The following is a 20,121-nucleotide window of genomic DNA, read 5'->3' on the forward strand; positions in this document are numbered from 1 at the left end:
AGGCTATAAAGTGCTAATTCAATTCCGAAGTGTACACAGGAGTTGCTGCTTTTGAGTGCTTGGCTCCTGAGCCCCCACATGCTGTCCTGCTCCAAGTGTGCTGTCTATCCAATGGGAAATGGTTTTAATCAGAACCTATGTAACTGGGCTTGGTCATTTAGGTTAGTTTGTTGCAAAGGTGAAATGACTTTTCTCAATGTTGAGCTCTGAGTTTTACTACCTGCCTTTTGCTTAGAAAAACATCCAGGTGAACTCCATGGTTTATTGCTGTATTTGACCATGAGTTACTGCTTGTCAGATGTTGTATTCCCCCAGAAAATATATTTTGAGATGGTATTGCATGTGCAAGATTTATTAGGGAATGTTCTTGGCATTAACTCTCATGAAATGTAAGGAAAAGAAAGCAGAGACAAGCTTAGCTGCACTGTATTCTCAATAGAAGCCCCTCCTGGGACTTCAAGGCGACCCTCCTGGGAGTCCTGAAGATGGAGGGAGCCTGACAAACTGTCCCGAGCTGGGGTGAGGTGGCCAGGCTTTTATAATCGCACGTTCAACAGTCTCTGAACGAAGCCTACCTACGAAGAGGGCAGAGCTCGTACCTTAAGGGGGGCTAAGAACTGAGAGGGTGTCTGCCAGCAGCACTCCCAGCAGCCAGGATGATAAATCCTTTATTTCTGAAGGGGAATCTTAGCCATGCTTCACAGCACCCACACTTCCCTTTGATGCACTTAATGTTGTTCTATAATTGGCTTTCCCCCTCAATACTCTAAGAGCAAATTTGCAGAGAATCAGAAGCCCAAAGTGCCTAGGGCCCACAAAAGTTATAATGTATCCCTGAAACCAGGACACGCCTACTTCTAGACCTTCTGTTACGTAACTACTGTCTTTATTACTTAAGCCACTATTAGTCAGAATTCTATTACTTGTAAACAAAAGCATCCCTAACAAAATGTACCAAACTGATACAGCTAAGCTATTCAAAGACAAAAATAACCAATAAAAAAAAATCAACTGTTGAGTTTTGATGGGGTGGATAGAGAGGGCCTCTACTGATGAGGATGTTTGGGCTGAAACCTGAGTAACAGGATGGAGCCAGGCATGTGATGATGTGAAAAGAGCATTCCTGGCACAAGGAGAGACAATCTCAAAAGCCAGAGGCAGAGGTGAATTTGGCAGTTTCACCCACATGATTGTCAGTGGTAGAACTGGTATCCCAATAGCACCTCAAAGGACTGTAATGTTTGGGCATGAAAGTGAGATATCTGAGTGCACTGGATAGAGATTTTTGGATAGCTTTTATCTAAGGCCCAGGCCTTTGGAAAAAGTCAAGGCAAGAATGTGGGAATATGGGAAAGAGCAATGCCAGTTTCAGAGTATATCTCAGGACAGAATCAGGCTTGCCAGACTATGATTTATGGTGTTTCGGATGCTCCAATGTTTTTTGTTTATTAGTTTTTAAGAGATAAAGTTCTCATGATGCCTAGAATTTTGTTTTCTTTTTTATTTTTGTTTTCTTTTGTTTTTTTTTGCTCACAAACATGTTAATATGATCAAGAACAGTTTTAAATGTGAAAGGTAAGGGGAACAAGAAATTATCAAATAAATGATTATGATTTAGGAGGAAAAATAGTTGTATAAGAGGTTGTCTGCAATTTCCAAAAGGAAAATAATAACTGTGTTGAGAATAAGACTTTTCTGCAGAGATGTGTGTGTGTGTGTGTGTGTGTTTATATAGATATATTTAAGGAGATACACAGTTTTATAGCCTCATGAAACTGTAGTAAGTGACTGGAGCATAACAACAGAAGGCTTTATCTTACTTTTAAAGGTAAAAACTTGCTGGAATAGTTTTAGTAAAATTGCTGGAAAAATCTTTTCTACTTGCCTGAAGGTAAAAGTATAAGAAACTAATGAATGAAAAAAGTAAGATTCTATGGACTAAGACCCTTAAAAAAGATAACTCGAGAGTAACAAAAAAACTTTCAGATGTTAATTTCTCACTATACAGCACCAACGATGCCAGTCTGTAGATGTATTTGCTCAACTGCTGCCAGTAATCACTCAGGGATTACAGAAATGAGAAAGATTGTAGTGTCTGCCAGAGTTCATGGCAGAAGACAGAAACATTTTAAATAGAGATATAATATGCTAAATTGGGTGCTGGCAAAATCATTGGAGGGTGTAGAGAGGTGAGCTCCAGTCTGGGCTTCCCAGAATGACTCCCAGATATGCCAGACCTGAGTCACCAGGGAAGCTTCCACCCCTGAGAGTATGCTGCAACCATCAAGCTTCCAGAACCCAGGGTCATAAGCAAGATTCGGGAATCACAGGACTAGAACTATGCACTCATCACTGCTGTTGTCACTGCTCTGACTGCGTGCTTGGACCTGGAGTCCACTGCAGCCTGTGCCTCAACTCCTCTCACCCAGAAATCTGGAGAAAGATCTGAATCATTGCTTTAGAGAAAATCACATCCACATCAGACCATGCTTGCCAATGAAGCAGTGTTAGAAGATGACCACCCTCACCTTTGCTTTATGAACCTCTTACAGTTGCCTCTCCATGGCAGGGCTCTATTGTATCTGAGAGTTGCATACTTAACTCTCAAGTATCTTCTATGAAAGAAGCCATGATACAAGGGTCAAATGGAAGTTCAATAGCCAAACCACAACATTCCACATAACTGTAGACAGGGAAACAGTCTTATTTTTTCAGAGGGAAGAAAGAGATGATAAAAGACACCTGTTGAACTTGACATTGGTCCTAGTGTTGGTTAGAAAAGATACTCTGTGAGCCATTAAGAATGGGTACAGTGGTCACTGGGAACAGAGAGGTCCTTAAAAACAAATCATACTAGATTGCTTGTTAAAGTGATAATAGAATTGTATGGATGCAACATATCTAGACTTCAACAAAGTTTTGCCTCAACTTTTATACCATAGGGCAAACTTGTGAAATATGGTCAAGATAGTGGTATTGTTGATGAAGTGATATTGTTGATTGTAAGATGAAGTACAAATTCATCTTGATCTGCATTATACAATGACTCCAGCAAGGACATTGATCTTTAAAACTAGCAATAGTCATTATTTATAGAATGCTCACTCTGGGTAAGGTACCGTACATACATTACATTGTTATTATTTCTATTACAAATGTGGGGAAAGCCAGAAAGTGCAAGTGGGTTGTCCTCAGCTTCATATCAGATAAGCAGCATGATGGCATTCATACCTAAAGTTGCTTTAAGGAAGAGGTAACAGGGAGGGAGAGTGCCACAGCATTTCTAGGAGAAACTGGCCAGTGTTGTGCCTGCCAAGAAAGCGAGGGAATGGCATTTTCTCAGTGATCCCACATGTCATCTAGGGCTGGCCCACTATCTTGCAGGATCTGGTCAGTATCTCAGGGACTCAAGCTCACATTGCAAAGCTGCACTAAACACTTGCATATAAAACCAGATGCCAATTTATTAAATTATGAGAAATGTAAGTCAAACTGACCAAATATGGGCAATATTCTTGCATGTAACATTCTGAAAGAGAAGCTGATAAGTGGAATGTTGACTTCAGAGGATAGAATAAGCCCGAGGAGACACTGATCAGAATGCTAACTGGCTGCAGTCTATGACCATCACCATAAGGATGTAAGCATCTGCTGGCAGATGGGACCCCTGGACTTGCCTGGTAGGCACTTTCTTAGTTGTCCAGGCAGTATCAGAATTTGCCTTTCTAACTCCTTTTTATATACTTTTATGACTGCTATTCGTTCTTTAGACATTTTAATGATTTCAACTAAATTGTTTTGGGTTAAATTTTAGTTTGCTTTTTTTCTCTTTAAGGTGACTGTTCATATCAATTTACTGCTGGTACAATTTCTTAACTTTAGAAATTATAATTTCTGTATTTCCAAGTCCACTGTAGGTAGTCCTTGGGCACTACCTATATTCTGCAGGTCCATCTGACTCCTTTACACGTGCAACCAGTGGTAAGTTAGTGAGAACAAATAAGAACAGAAGGACCAGTGCTGGCATACAGTTTAAGAGCAGCACAGATTTTTAAATTAGCAGCACTGCATTTTAATTTCACATACTCTCACTGGGAGTCAATAGTGTGTGATGTGTTGTTATCAATGGAGCCAGGATAGACTTTCTATTATTAACTGTGTCAACAGAAATGAATGGGCCAGTGAATGAATGAGGGAGTTGATAGCCTTACCTTAAGCTTCACTGACCCTCCGTGTCTACAGTAATCAAGTTCATTTAGTGCAGGGTTCATGTCAGATTGGAATATATTAGAGGAAACTGACCAGATGGTGATGGGGCTTGAAATCACATTCTGACAAATGGTGGTAGGTTGCTGATGTTATTTAGTTTAAGAGAAAAAAGCAAAGACTTAGGGGGAAAATAAGAAAAGATAAACACTACTAACTACTTAGAGGCCAGGCATTGTACTCAGTCTTTTAACAGATTTCAAACATTATGGATCTGTCATAATGAAAAGAGAATATTTTATTTTGAGTTGCCCAAGAAGACAGGATTGGCAGTAATCAATACATTCCACAGAAAGGCAACTCTGCTTATCAGAACGATGTCATTTCTAACTCTCAAAGCTGTCCAACAACAGAAGGAGCTGCCTTAATGTTAAAGGGATTCATGTTTGTGGAGATGCTCAAGCAGACACTGGTCAGACCCTTGGTGGAGACATTTTGGAGAAGAATAAGTATTGAATGGAGGCATAGATCAGAGGACTCTAAGACTTTGTCCTACCTTATCCTATAAGGGTATCATTATTTTATAATACAGTAATCCTTTTTGTTTGTCTTTTAATTTAGTGGCATTAACCTTAAATGGTATTGTCACTTCAGTAGATTAATTGTAGGGGACGCTAGTTGCTGTGTCGTTCCTGGAAACAAACACAGCCCTTTCTGGTAACTCAGATAATTTAGCATAACTCAGAGTTGCAGGGACAAAAAACATTTTGTGAATAAGTCACTGGGTGTAACAGCAAGAAGACACTCACTTTCGTCCCAGACCCACGTATCTGGAGTATGGGAAAAACAGTACCACGTTTTGATTGCTTTTTCAAAGCATGCTAAATGATCACTCTCAAATAGTAAGTGGCATTCACTTCCAAGTTTGTATTTAAAGAATAAATATTATTGATGCTTCTGAAATCTCCTCTGGTTGCATTTCCTATTTTGAGCTTTGTTGTTGTTAATGGGAGAACTCTGAGTATTAACCAACAACCTGTGCTTTCATGGCAATTAACATCACCCCTTAACAACTGGTACCTTTGAATGGGGAAAGAATGAGTGTCCACCTAAAATAGCCAAAGAGTGATGGAGCTAGAGAAAACCTAACTCTCACATATTACTAGATGAGAAATTCAAGCCCAGAGAAGTGAAAGAACTTGCATACAGTCGCATGGCTAGTGGGAAAGCTGAACACTTTTTTCTTCTCTTGTCCTTACTTACTGATGAAATTATATGCTGTATTTTTGCCAAGATTCTTTTTCTTTCTTTTTTACTTATAGCTTGCAAGTAGAATGTTTTTATACCAATCACTCATATTTTTATTCACAGCCTTGTTGACCTGTGGCCTGAAGAGAAGGTATCTAAGGTTCCCCCCATATTCTTAGTTCTATCGGCTGGAATTCTAAGGCCTCTTTTCTTGTTAATTCTGGATTGTTCTTGAATCTCTGCAGTGCTGCATATGATGCTGCCCTTGACAGAAATGTGGCCATCAAGAAGCTCAGCAGACCATTTCAGAACCAAACGCATGCCAAGAGAGCTTACCGGGAGCTGGTCCTCATGAAGTGTGTGAACCATAAAAATGTGAGTTGTTATCCTCAAACCTCTGGGTAAAGTGAGTTTGTGAGATTGGGGCAAGAAAATTAGTATGCCAACTTGAGTAGGAAAAGCTTTACTTATTTTGCAATTTCTGTCTCTTAAGGTTGTTTATCCTGCCCATATGCTAAATTTAATTTCATTGTCCTCACGGTAGCTTTCTGCTTAAAAATCATCTAAAAACCATATGGCATGGAAGGGATAAATCTGACAGATAATTCCATTATGAAATTAACTGTATTTGGTTATTTTGCTCTAAATTAACCAGAGAGTTTCATGTTTTCCCAAAATAAAAATAAACAAACAAAATATCCTATAGAACAATGTACAATATATCTTTACAATTTAATTTAATTATTGGTAGGTGAAGATTTTTATCTCCTTTTTATGTCAGCTGTAGTCTGGCAGTGGCCTCCAACTGTTCAGTGCACATACTGTGCTTTGGCAACTTGTTTTCTGTAGGGTTGAGCAACTGTGCAGGGAGATATTTGCAAAGCACTTCAGAGCAGGATCATCAAGAACATTTCTCATCAGAACTCATTACCTACAACCATTATAGGACTTTCTTCACTTCACAGTATAAGCCTCTTTAACCATAGGCAAAGGCCTCTAGAATTCTTTTTTTTTTTTTAGATTTTATTTATTTATTTTTAGAGAGGGAAGGGAGGGAGATAGAGAGAGAGAGAGAAACATCAATGTATGGTTGCTGGGGGTTATGGCCTGCAACCCAGGCATGTACCTGGCTGGGAATCAAACCCGCGACACTTTGGTTTGCAGCCCGCGCTCAATACACTGAGCTACACCAGCCAGACTAGAATTCCTTCTATATTTTAATTTTTTTTACTAATGATAAATGGGAGATAATTGATTATTTCAATAATGATTATTATTAATAGATATATTAAAACAAATAAAGTACATATACTTTATTACATATAAATATATAATAAGATACATTATAAATCATTATAAAAACTGTAGAAACAATAGCTATCATAATTCCCTGCAAAGTTTTCCTTAAGTAAGAATATCACACAGAATATATGAAATTATCAAGATAGGTTTATAAACAAGTGAATTTCTCATAAGGCACATCTATCAATGACACTAGAAGAAACAAATATATGAGCATTTAGTTGAAAGGTACTGGACATACAAGTTTGTGGACCCAGACCCAAGAACATTGTTTTTGTTTTCCTTTGTTACACTACTCCGATGACTTTTTAGTTCAGTCGTTTAACAAATATTTGTTGAATGAATCAAATGTGCCAGATATAGATCTAGATACTCCAGATACTAAGAACAGAACAGTGAAGATAACAGAAACAGACTGCTGCTCATGCAGAGCTCATGTTCTGATGGAAAAAGTTGGTCTATTTTGTACCTATTACAGATAGGTAAAAGAATACAATGTCACATAGTGATAAGTGCTATTAAGTAAAACAAAGCATAGAAGGAAAATTAAAAAATTCTGGTCAATGTTGGGTGGAATAGGGTATTCTTTGAAATATGTTGAAGAGGGAATGGCTCATTAAAAAAAGGAAACTTTATGAAATATGTACCCATATTTAATTTGGCTATGCAAGGAACATGGTACTTCTAAAGAGAAACATGGAAATGATGGAAAGGATAATTCCTGAGGAAAAAAAAACATTCTACTGAAGCAGTTTTTTCTCTCAGCAGTTTAGTTGTCTCAGTGTGATAACTAAAGGCAAGAGTAAGATAAACTACCTGATTAATGCCATCTGTTTTTATGATAGCAAAGAAAATGAGAAGTATCATCAGCAATGAAACAACTGTATGGAAAATTTTGATATTTTCTTTTCATATGTTTATATTTCCCTAATCCTCCTTCTAGCCCTTATAATGCAATACATACATTGTGAAGAAATTCTCAGTTACTTGGAAATTTGAGGGAGTCATACTCCCCATTCTTGATGGGGGCTTCCCATCTATGTGAAATATGGAGTATCATATTTATGATAAATATAAAGAAGTTGTAGGGATCCAAGATGGTAAAGGAGTGGAAGTCAGACTAACTTCCTCTCAGGACCAATCTGAAATTACAATTAAGTTGTGGAGAGATCACATGGAACAAACAACAGAACAATAGCATGAGAGAAGCCTTATAATCATGAGCAGACAGAAGAATCAGCTTCAGCACACATGACTGATAGGGAATGTGGTGGAGACACAAAAGGGCTGGCTGGGCACCCATAGGCATCAGTGCCAGAGGGATATTCAAGAGGCCAGTTGGGCCCCTCTGAGAAGTGTGGGGTCTAAATGCTAAGCTGGAATGCCCAGCCTAGAGTACCAGAGCCCAAATAATATCCAGCTGTGAAAAGCAGCAGGGTGGCTCTCTGCCTGAGATGGATGGCTAGAGGTGGAAAGAGCCATTTAAAGGGCCAATGCACAAATTTTCATTTGCAGCCTCTTACCCTGGGCTCTGGTAAACTGGGGGTAGAGGGCAGAGTAGATTAGAGATGGTTGAGGAAAAACTGGGGCTGGAGGCTTTGAGGAGGGAGCTGAGAAAGTAGCCTCCAGGATTCTGGTGCAGAGTCATCCCCTATACTACAGCAGTCGTCCTGCTCAGACAGACCACTCCTCTCTGAGGAGAAGCAGCCTGAGGGGAAGTAATAGTCCAGGCCCCAGGAGGGATTCTGCCCCACCCTGTGGTGCTTAAACCTGGCTGCTGATTATAGAGTGACCAGATTAGCAATTGAAGAAGTCAGCCACAGACAGTAGACCCCAGGAAGTCTTGAACAGGCTGTCTAAGATCAGACAGGGTCACCATGTGACATCACCAGAGGTGGATCCAGAAAGAAAAAACAAGTGGTAAATATCACATGTTGCTGAGATGAAATTCAATATGGTCTTCTCCATGATTTGTGATATTTTCTTTCCTGCATAGCTTTTTATTCATTTATTTCTTGTCCTTCAAGTTTTTATATATTATCACTAGATTTTATACTATAGTTTATTTCAAATCACATATTTTGCCCCTCCCTTCTCTTACCCCATTGCCACCTTCTTTTTTCCTCATTATATTTGTTTTAAGTTTTGTTTTCTCTCTTGCTGCAACTTGTTTCCATTTTGCACTCTCACTATTTCTCCTGAGTCCAGCCTCCCAAAACTAATTTTCTTGTCAATAGTTAGCTCACATTCATTTTCCTATTCTTCAATACCTGTGTGCTCTCTCCACCTTCAGCAATCTTTGTTTATTGGTTTTAGATAGGGAAATTGTTATTGCATTTGTTCAATTTTATCTCTAGACATCTCTCAAGCTTTTCTTTCATTCTTTTTTCCCTCTTATTCCCACCCCACTTTTACTAATTTTAGCTTATTTGTACCAGATAGTGCTATGGTGGATCTTTCTCTCCAATTTGTTCCTATTTTTAATTATTTATTTGTTTTTTACTCTTTCTTTCTCACTTTATTTTAATTTTGATTAAAACCTAATACTATATACTTCCCTTCTCTTACTCCAGCCCTCTTTCTTCATTTATGATGTAAATTTCACTTTCTTCACATGGCTCCAATTCTCTACTCTTATTAGTGCTTATTCCTCTACCCCCTCAAAATCATTTTTCTTTCACTATGTCATCTCATATTCCATCTCCTTTCTTATAATAGTCTTAATCTCTTTATACACATTAATACCAGTTCATTTGCTGTTGATAGTGGGATTGCAGGTGGGAGTTATATTTTTGGGTGTGGGTTTGTTTCCTGGAGTTTGTGGTTTTGTTCTGGCAGCACCTACACAACAGCATAGAAGACGTGGTGGGTGGACTGACCCACAGTCAACCAGCTGGAGGGAAGTACCCACCAAAGGAGAATCCAACAACAGTCAAAACCAAACTGCAACCAGACATCCAAATAAGAGGCATAAAGGCATCCCAAAATAATCAAGTTTAGGAGATTAAGGAGACTGCATCACTGAGTCACACAGGTCTCCTACCTTAGAAGTTCATACCACAAACTCAGGGAGTCAAAATAGACCTAAATTGAAGAAGCAGAGGCAAACAAGAAGAACCTCATAAACAATGGGAAGACAAAGAAATAACCCCCAATTGAAAGGAGAGGAAGAATCCTCAAAAAGAATGCTAAATGAAATAGAGACAAGTCAACTATCAGACAGTGAGTTCAAAACAATGGTTATGGTTATAATGGTTCTCAATGAGCTCACTGAGAACTACCAAAACTACAAGGAACTTACTGAAAACTATATCAGCATAAAAAAGGACATAGAAACTACCAAAAACAGCCAGGAGTAAATGAAAAATACAATTTCTGGCTTGAAGAACACAGTAGAAGGAATCAAAAGCAAACTAGAAGAAGCAGAGGACCAAATCAGTGAGCTGGAGAAAATAGTAGAAGAAAATTCCCAGGAAGAACAAGAAAAGGAAAAAACACTCAAATAGAACGAGGAGGGTTTAAGGGAACTGTAGGACAATATAAAATGTAATAATATATGTATAATAGGGACACCAGAAGGAGAAGGAGAAGAGCAAGGGATAGAAACCTGTTTCAAAAAGTAATGATTGAAAACTTTCCTAATTTCATGAGAGAAAAAGTCAAACAAGTCCAGGAAGCACAGAGGCTCCCAATTGAGATGAACCTAAAAAGGCCTATGCCAAGACATTATAATTAAAATGGAAAAATTCAAAAACAAAGAGAGAATCTTAAAGGCAGCAAGGGAGAAACAGGAAGTAACACACAGGGCCTCTCTGATAAGGCTAGGAGCTGACTGCTCAACAGAAACTAAAAGCCACAGGTGAATAGCAAGAAACATTCCAAGTAATGACAAGAAGATGCCTGCACCCAAGACTACTGTACCCAGTGAGGCTCTCATTTAAAATGGAAGGTAAAATGAGAAGTTTCCCAGACAAAAGAAGGATAAAAGAATACACCTCCACTAAACTAGCATTGCAAGATATGCTAAAGACACTGTTTTAAGAAGATGAAGAAAAAGAGTGAGAGAGAGTAGAACTTAGGTACAAAGGGGGGAAAAGACAATGAATAAGTACCTATCAATAGTAACATTAAATGTAAATGGATTAAATGCTCCAATCAAAAGGCATAGGGTAACTGAATGGATGAGAACACATGACCTACACATATGCTGCCTAAAGGAGACCCACCTCAGAACAAAAGACCTATACAGACTGAAAGTGAAATGTTGGAAAACAATATTCCAAGCAAATGGACAGGAAAAAAAACCTGGGGTAGCAATTTGCACATTGGACAAAATATACTTGAAAACAAGTGCCATAAAAAGAAACACAGAAGTTCACTTCATAATGCTCAAGGGAAGAATCCACCAAGAAGACATAAGCATTGTAAACATACATGTACCCAATGTAGGAGAACCCAAATATATAAGGAAAATCTTGGAGGACTTCAAGAAAGATATGGACAGTAACACACTTTTACTAGGGGATTTCAATACCCTACTGTCAAAAATGGATAGATCTTTCAAACAATATATCAACAAAGATATTATAGCATTGAACAATATCCTAGGTCAAATGGAATTAACTGATATATATAGAGAGAGCCTTTCATCCCAAGGAAGCAAAATAGACATTCTTTTCCAATGCACATGGAACATTTTCAAAGATAGACCACATGATAGGACACAAAACAAGCCTCGACAAATTCAAGAAAATTTAAATCACTTCAAGCATGTTCTTGGACCACAAGGGCCTGAAACTAGAAACCAACCTCAAGGAAAACACTCAAAAACACTCAACTTCATGGAGATTAAATAGTATGCTATTAAATAATGAATGAGTTAATAATGAGATCAAGAAAGAAATTGAAAAGTTTCTGGAAACAAACAAAAATGAACTCACAACAGTCCAAAACTTATGGGACAAAGCAAAGGCAGCCCTCAGAGGGAAGTTCATAGCAATACAGGCCTACCTAAAAAAGATAGAAACATTTCAAATAAACAACCTAACCCTACATCTATAAGAACTGGAGGAACAACAACAAAGACAGCCCAGAGTGAGTAGAAGAGAGGAAATAAGCAAGATCAGAGCAGAATTAAATGATAGAGACTAAAAGAACAATACAAAAGGTCAATAAATCCAGTAGCTGATTTTTTAAAAAATAAAGAAAATTGGCCCTGGCTGGTGTAGCTCAGTGGATTGAGTGCTGGCCTCTGAACCAAAGGGTCACTAGTTCAATTCCCAGTCATGGCACATGCCTGGATTATAGCCCAGGTCCCTAGTGCAGAGTGTGTCAGAGTCAACCACACACTGATGTTTTTCTTCCTCTCTTTCTTCCTTCCCCCGCCCTAAAATAAGTAAATAAAATCTTTAAAAATAATAAAAAGAAAATTGACAAACCTTTAACCAGACTCAGCAAGAAAAAAGAAAGAGAACCTAAATAAATAAAATCAGAAATGAAAGAGGAGAGATTACAGCTGATACCACAGAAATACAAAGGATTGTGAGAAATTACTACAAAGAACTATATGCCAAGAAATTGAAAACCTAAGTGAAATGGACAAATTTCTAGAAAAATATGCTCTTCTAAAACCAAATGAAGAAGCAGAAGAAAGCCTCAACAGACTGATAACAGCCTGCAAAATTAAAGCAGTAATCAAAAAATTCCCGGCACACAAAAGAGCTAGACCAGATGGTTTCACAGGAGAATTGTACAAAGCATTTAAGGAAGAGGTAACCCTATCCTTCACAGACTATTCCAAAAAAATCCAAAATGATGGAAGACTCCCAAACTCTTTTCATGAGGCCAGTATCATCCTAATCCCAAAACCAGATAAAGACACAACAAAGAAAGAAAACTACAAGCCAATATTGGTGATGATCATAGATGATAAAATCCTCAACAAAATATTGCCAAACGACATCCAGCAATATACTGAAAAGATCATACACCATGATCAAGTGAGATTCACTCCAGGATGCAAGGATAGTACAGTATTCACAAATCAATAAATGTAATACATCACATAACCAAAAGAGAGACAAAAATCACGTGATCATATCAATAGATGTAAAAAAGCATGTGATAAGGTACAACACACATTTATGACAAAAGCATTCAGCAAAGTGGAAGGGAGTAGAGGGAGCATAATTCGACATAACAAAGGCCATATGTGAGAGACCTGCAGCCAACATCATACTCAATAGGCAGAGACCAAGTTTTCCCAATAAGATCAAAAGAAGACAAGGGTGTCTGCATTCACCACTTCTATTCACCATAGTATTGGATATTCTAGCCACAGTGATCAGACCAGAAAAAGGAAAAAAAGGCATCATAATTCAAAAGGAGGAAATAAAAACTATCATTTGTTTGCAGATGACATGATAGTGTGCATAGAAAATCTTTAGACTCCACCAAAAAAATTACTTGACCTAATAGGTGAATTTGCCAAAGCAGCAGGATACAAAGCCAATATTCAGAAATTGAAGGCAATTTTATACAACAAAACAAAATATCCAAAACATAAATCAGGAAAAATTTAGGAACAAGAATAATGTACTTAGGAATAAATTTAACCAAGAAGGTAAAAGACCTGTACTCAGAAAACTACATGACACTGAAGAAAGAAGTTAAGGAAGACACAAATAAATGGAAATGTATACTGTGTTCATGGATAGGAAGAATTAACATCATCAAAATGTCCATACTACCCAAAGCAATTTATAGATTCAATGTAATCCATATTAAAATACCAATGACACATTTCACAGATATAGAACAAACATTTCAAAAATTTATGTGGAACCATAAATGACCTTGAATAGACTCAGCAATTTTGAGAAAAAGGAACAGAGTGGGAGGGATCATATATCTCATATCAAACTGTATTACATGCCACTGTAGTCAAAACAGTCTGGTATTGACATAAGAACAGACATATATACCAATGGAACAGACTAGAGAGCCCAGGTATAAACCCAAGTCTCTGTGGTCAATTAATATTTGACAAGGTGGGCAGGAGCCATAAAATGGAGTCAAAATAGCCTCTTCAACAAATGGTGTTGGGAGGTCTGGACAACTACATGCAAAAAAATGAAACTTGACTACCAACATACACCCTATACAAAAATAAACTCAAAATGGATAAAAGACTTAAATATAATTTTTGTGACACCATAAAAGTTCTAAGGGAAAACACAGGCAGGAAAATTTCAGATATTCTGCTCAGAAATGTTTTCACCAATATGTTTCCTAGAGCAAGGGACATAAAGGAAAGAATAAACAAATTGATCTATATCAAATTTAAAAGCTTCAACATGGCTGTAGAAAACATCAGCAAAATGAAAAGAGAACCAATTGTATGGGAAAATATATTTGCCAAAGATACCTTGGACCAGGGTTTGATCTCCAAAATATATAAAGAGCTCACATGACTCCACACCAGGAAGACCAACAATCCAAGTAAAAAATGAGCAAGGGACCTGAACAGACACCTCTCCAAAGAGGGTCCATTCATACAGAGGCTCAGAGACATAAGGTGCTCAGCACTGGAAAGAATGCTCAGCATCGCTAGTCATCAGAGAGATGCAAATTAAAACCACAATGATATACCACCTCATACCGGTCACAATGGCCATCATTAACAAATCAACAAACAAATGGTAGTGAGGTTGTGGAGAAAAGGGAACCCTAGTGCACTGTTGGTGGGAATGCAAACCGGTGCAGCCACTGTGGAAAACAGTATGAAATTGCCTTAGAAAACTGAAAATGGAACTGCCTTTTGACCCAGCAATTCCACTGTTGGGATTATACTGTAAAAATCCTGAAACAGAAATTCAGAAGACCTATGCACCCCAATGTCCATAGCAATGTTATTTACAATAAAACTGCCAAGTGCTGGAACCAACCTAAGTACCCACCAGCAAATGAGTGGATCACAAAACTGTGGTACATTTACACAATGGAATACTACACAGCAGAAATAAAGAAGGAGCTCCTACCCTTTGTGATGGCATGGAACAGGATGGAACTGGAGAGCATTATGCTAAGTGAAATAAGCTGGGCAGTGAAAGACAAATACCATATGATATCACCTATAAGTGGAACCTAGCCAACAAAACAAACAAAATAGAACCAGAGATATGGATATAAAGAATAAACTGACAGTGATGGTGGGGAAGTGGATAATGGGGGGAAGAAGGGGAAGGGTCAAGTCAAGGAACATGTATAAAGGACCCATGGACAGAATCAACGGGATCGGGGGCAAAGGGACAATTGAATGTGGAAGGTGGGGGTTGGTAGGTCAAGGGAGATTAATGGGGGAATATTGGAAACAACTGTAATTGAACAACAATAAAAATAATTTTAAAAAGTAAACACTTCAGAAAAGAGAAGCTCGGTATTGAAATGATAATTTGTAAATGGTATCCTACCTGCTACCACCTTTTGTGTGTGTTTATATATATATACACCTATATATACATATATATATAGGTGTATATATATATATATATATATATATATATGTTTCGGGAAATACATTTCTAGGACACGTTAACAGAGAGGAAGTAAGTTAAACGTCCGTGCATTTTAAGATATTGGAATAGAGGAACTAAATCACATTCTTGCCTGGAAACTGTTCAACAAAAATGGAAATACATGTGATGATCTGTTTCTAAAGACAAGATTTTAAATTACTCATTAGTAGGAATAAGTGTTCATCAGGAAACAAAAAAAGAACAGAGGATAAATCCTCAAAAGGAAATCAAAGAAGCTAAAAGTGCTTTGGAAAAGGGAGAATAATATATAGTGATGGGGAATTTACCTTTCAAAACAATAAATCTTGATTTATTTAAAAGTAAATACTGCTTTCTAGATTAATATGGATTGCCTATTTATTCACCAGGTGATATGTGTTGTATGTACTATGTTGTATATATGTGTGTTCTATACCTAGTCTCTGGTAGTTTTGTTGAAAAAATAGCAAAATAAACTATGTTCCAAGATTAATAAAATACTAGAAAACCAGACTTACTCTATGTTCCAATGAGAGGTATACCACATAAATATTTTTCCATACAGGCTGTAACTACATTCAGAATGACAAAGTACTTTAATAACAAGCTTTAAACATAGTTTGAAACAATTTTATTTCTATATGCATATTCCATACTACAAAGCTGCTTTAACAGAGAAGATCTTGCGTTTTTGATATGTTATAGACATTGCCATATATACATATATATATGAGGGAAAATATTGGATGGTATTATGATTTTTTTTAATAATTCCTCAAAAAGTGAAAACTACTTAAAACCTAAAAATATTCTGCATAATTGATTGCTTTTCTCAGGTATTTTAAATAATTTTGTTTTATTTTAATTACTTCATATGTTTCTGTACTACTTACGAAGTTTACAGCAATTATTTAATTCATGTTTTAGAGATGTATAAATCTTAAACTTGTACTTACCCAATTTTTTGTGAAATAGTTGCATATATACTATGAGTAGAAGATTGCTATCTATATTTTTTATTTTTATATCCTACTGGCACATTAGTACACAATATTTAGCTGAAAGAACATTTTGAGTTATTTAGGTATGCAGTCTATTTGGAAATATGACAAGGGTTTTTTTTAATTTACTTATACAAGAAGGTAAAATTCTTTAATGTCTCATATATAAAATAAAGCTCGAAACAAAAAAAATAAGAAACAATTTTAATTACTTTTTACATTTTCTACTACATTCATTATTGATATCATTCAAGATATATCTTTCCCCACATATACCATTGGAACATTAGTTTAATAATATTTGAGTGTGAAATAGAAGCAAAGTAAACTAAAGTAACAATACAAAATATATCTTGAATATATTTTGAGCACCACTTTGAATTAGAACACCATCTTTTTCACTTGGACAAAAAACATGGTCTTGCTAAGTCTTGTAGGATGTTTCACTGCTGCCTCACTTTCCTTATATGGTTCTCCTTCTTTGTTGTTTAATTGCATTCAGCTTTATATTCTATCAAGGAGAACCATACTTTAAATCAATATCAAAATTATGTGTCTACCCTGACTCATAAAAAGCTTAAGAATTTGAGCTTTTTAATTATATTTTAACCTGGAGACAGATCATATACCCTTTCTGAATACATTTTTGTATGTTTTATGAGAGTTCTAGAACTTTTCCCAACTTTTCTATTTCTATCATAGAACTAGTGTGTGACTTTGAGTTGGAAAACTGCTAGTCTAAATATGCTTTTAAAGTAATTTATTCTCTCCCTTTTTCTTTCACTTTTTCCTCTGTTCCTTCCACTGTCTCTTTTACAGATTATTAGTTTATTAAATGTCTTCACACCCCAGAAAACACTGGAGGAGTTCCAAGATGTGTAAGTAGCAAAACTCATGAAGGGAGAATATAGCACTCTAATAACTCGAGGGAAAATGACAAGAATCAAATAGATGAAATCCACTGTAGAGATCAAAGGGACATAAAAGCTGGCAGCAAATGAAAAGGATCTAGTGATAGGACAGGGGTTTTGTTTCTCGTGTTATTTTCCAGAAAGATGCCTCTGCTTCTTTCTGGTTTTCTGGTTCTTTGTGCTTTGTTATTCCACATTCTTGGTTCAGCTGAAGATTTATTATTTTTATGTGTTTTTTATTATTGTTGATTCTGTGAGATTTTTAGAATAAGTCAATACACTTTGAGAAATATTAATAAAGAGGGACCTGATAATCATTATCTTTAATATTTATTTTTATTTTTGTGGTACCTTTGACTTTGTGTAAAAAGAATAATCTACTTATAAGTATAGTGATGGTAAGCAGAGGAAAAGAAGTAAACACCTTGGCCTATTTAATACAGACTTGTATTTAATGGAAGATGCTACTTTGAATTTTTTTTTATTTGTAGAGTCATAGTACTTGGGAAACAGTTGCAGGAAATTCAGGGAAAAGTGAGAACAAGATGAAGGTAGGAAATATATGAACAGGAGCCACACACTAATAAAAGCTCCTTCTATTGGCAACCTGTGGTGGAGTTACCATGCAAAGCATGTACACAAAACTTGGAAGTTTTTTTATATTTTTCATTCAATCTGATGTGGAGCTGGGAAGTAAGGAAGAATGCTAGATTTAGGAGAGGATTCTGTCTTATTGGAAACAATTCACAGGTGATCTGGAACTAAACTGTGGATTTACCTTGCAGTTACTTAGTAATGGAACTGATGGATGCCAACTTGTGTCAGGTGATTCAGATGGAATTAGACCATGAACGGATGTCTTACCTTCTATACCAAATGTTGTGTGGCATCAAGCACCTTCATTCTGCTGGAATTATTCACAGGGTAAGAACACCTACTACAGATTTATAATTCAGATGTTTTAGAGAAGAGAAACCAATTGTAGATGATATTCTTTATGTAGGGGGCTTGGTTAAATGTACTGTCCTCCCTCATTTCTGTAATGATAGAATTAGCACATAGTTCACTGATGTGTAGAAGGATACCTTACCTACACTGTAGTTGATTTTATTTAATATTTTGTTTTAGCTCATTGAGATTCAGCTTCTGAGAAACCTCTTGTTTTCTAGCCCCCTGATTGGCAGAGGGCATATACGCAGTTGAAAGAAGACAGTACATTTACACAGTTTGTTTCTGACACTGTAAAGGCAGCTGCCCTGCTCTGCTCTCCTGTCAGGTCTAGAAATGAAATATAGCTGAAAGGTTTATGTTGTCATAAGGAGGAAGCTAACTGATGACAATACATTTTTTTTCTGAAAACTCTTTCCAAAATGAGCCTAAATAGTAACAATGGTAGTACAATTCTGGGTTTAAAAAAGTTTAGGAGGTTATAAAAAACCCTGAAAACTTATTGTAAACTCCTTTGGGCAGTAACCATTTGCTCTATGTAGGGCTGGCAGTGGGGAAGGGGCAGTCAGTGCTATTGCAAGACTACCATGTTGGTCAAGTAGATGGAAATCACACATTCCGTTTGACACTGGCTTTGAATTCCTTCTCTTGTTCCTATTGTCAGGATCTAAAACCAAGTAACATTGTAGTCAAGTCTGATTGTACATTGAAAATTCTCGACTTTGGACTGGCCAGGACCGCAGGCACAAGCTTCATGATGACTCCTTATGTGGTGACACGTTATTACAGAGCCCCTGAGGTCATCCTGGGAATGGGCTACAAGGAGAACGGTAGGGATGCTTCTGAGTAGCAGCCACGGGGACTGCAAAGGAAATGAGTACATGTTCAGATAGCCAGAGTAACATTTTCTTTCATGGATATGAATATTTTTAATAGGACTGCCAGCTTTCATGTTCAGAGTTTTGTGTGTGTGTGTGTGTTTTTAAATACTATTAAGGGAGAATCACTCATTAAAAATGTGAAGGGTGTTTCTGAGAAGTGAGCTTTGTTAGAAGAGCACTGACATGTTATAGCTAAAAAGAATTGTCAATGGAGTCTGACTAAATTATCAATGGATACTAATGAGCACACATGCTGTAGATATCAAGAAAAACTGCTGTTTAGGTTGCAGCTCAGGCTCAAAGTGAGTATGAAAACAGAAAGATGTCTATCTATTACATCTAACCATTTGGCTTTATGTCATGTCTTAGAGAGATGGCTCCAGGCCTAGGAAAAGGCAAACAAAAATACACCACAAATCCCTGGAACTAGAACCTTCACAAATGTGCAATGAATACCCAAATTAGAATAATCCAAATTGTTCAGGTAGAATGAGAGTTTATTTACTACTTTAAACTGCTCTATAAACAATATTTAGAGTAGCGGTTACCTAGTAAATATTTATAAATTCCTAAAATCATAGAGAAATATTTTATACCACAGCTTTCATAAAGAAAATCTAGTACTCAGGAGCACTTTAAAACAAAGGGTAGAAAGAATATTCAAAATGTGTTCCAATATAATTTTATTGATTAAAATGAAGGATGTATAAGTACCTATCAGAAAACATTACAGTATATCATTTTGAAAAGAACATCTATAACAAATAATACAGCATATTAAAAATAACATCTAATATATTTAGGAATTAAAGTAGTTTTAAATTAGGATTTTCATATGTACTCCGTACCTTTATACTTATTTTATATTCTATTTTATTTAATTCTAGCAGTTCCTTTTTCATAAGTTCTATAAAAATAATTATCATTGTATTTTTATAGGAAGGTACCAAAGGGTACTTTTATGAAAATTTCCTGACCACCAAAGTTAAAAAAATTTGTGTACTTCCAGATTAGAAGAAAGACAATACTTTTGTGCATTTGTTTATTTTTTAAAGATTTTGTTTATTTT

General features: G+C 36.5%; 1 protein-coding gene across 9 annotated transcripts in view; it reads left to right on the forward strand.

The window, feature by feature from the left end:
- Positions 1 to 20,121, forward strand: part of MAPK10 (mitogen-activated protein kinase 10) — a 312,270-nt gene that overhangs the window by 206,974 nt on the left and 85,175 nt on the right. For all 9 annotated transcript variants that reach the window (XR_004903436.1, XM_028506698.2, XM_028506695.2 and 6 more), the window contains 4 exons: positions 5,700 to 5,829; positions 17,132 to 17,190; positions 18,009 to 18,147; positions 18,836 to 19,001. Coding sequence is in view for 8 of the 9 variants with exons in the window: in XM_028506698.2 (XP_028362499.1) it covers positions 5,700 to 5,829; positions 17,132 to 17,190; positions 18,009 to 18,147; positions 18,836 to 19,001 (494 nt within the window). In the remaining variant the exon portion in view is untranslated. The remainder of the gene's footprint in view (positions 1 to 5,699; positions 5,830 to 17,131; positions 17,191 to 18,008; positions 18,148 to 18,835; positions 19,002 to 20,121) is intronic.

The sequence above is a fragment of the Phyllostomus discolor genome, chromosome 1 (assembly GCF_004126475.2).
Source record: "Phyllostomus discolor isolate MPI-MPIP mPhyDis1 chromosome 1, mPhyDis1.pri.v3, whole genome shotgun sequence".
Classification (NCBI taxonomy): Eukaryota; Metazoa; Chordata; class Mammalia; order Chiroptera; family Phyllostomidae; genus Phyllostomus; species Phyllostomus discolor.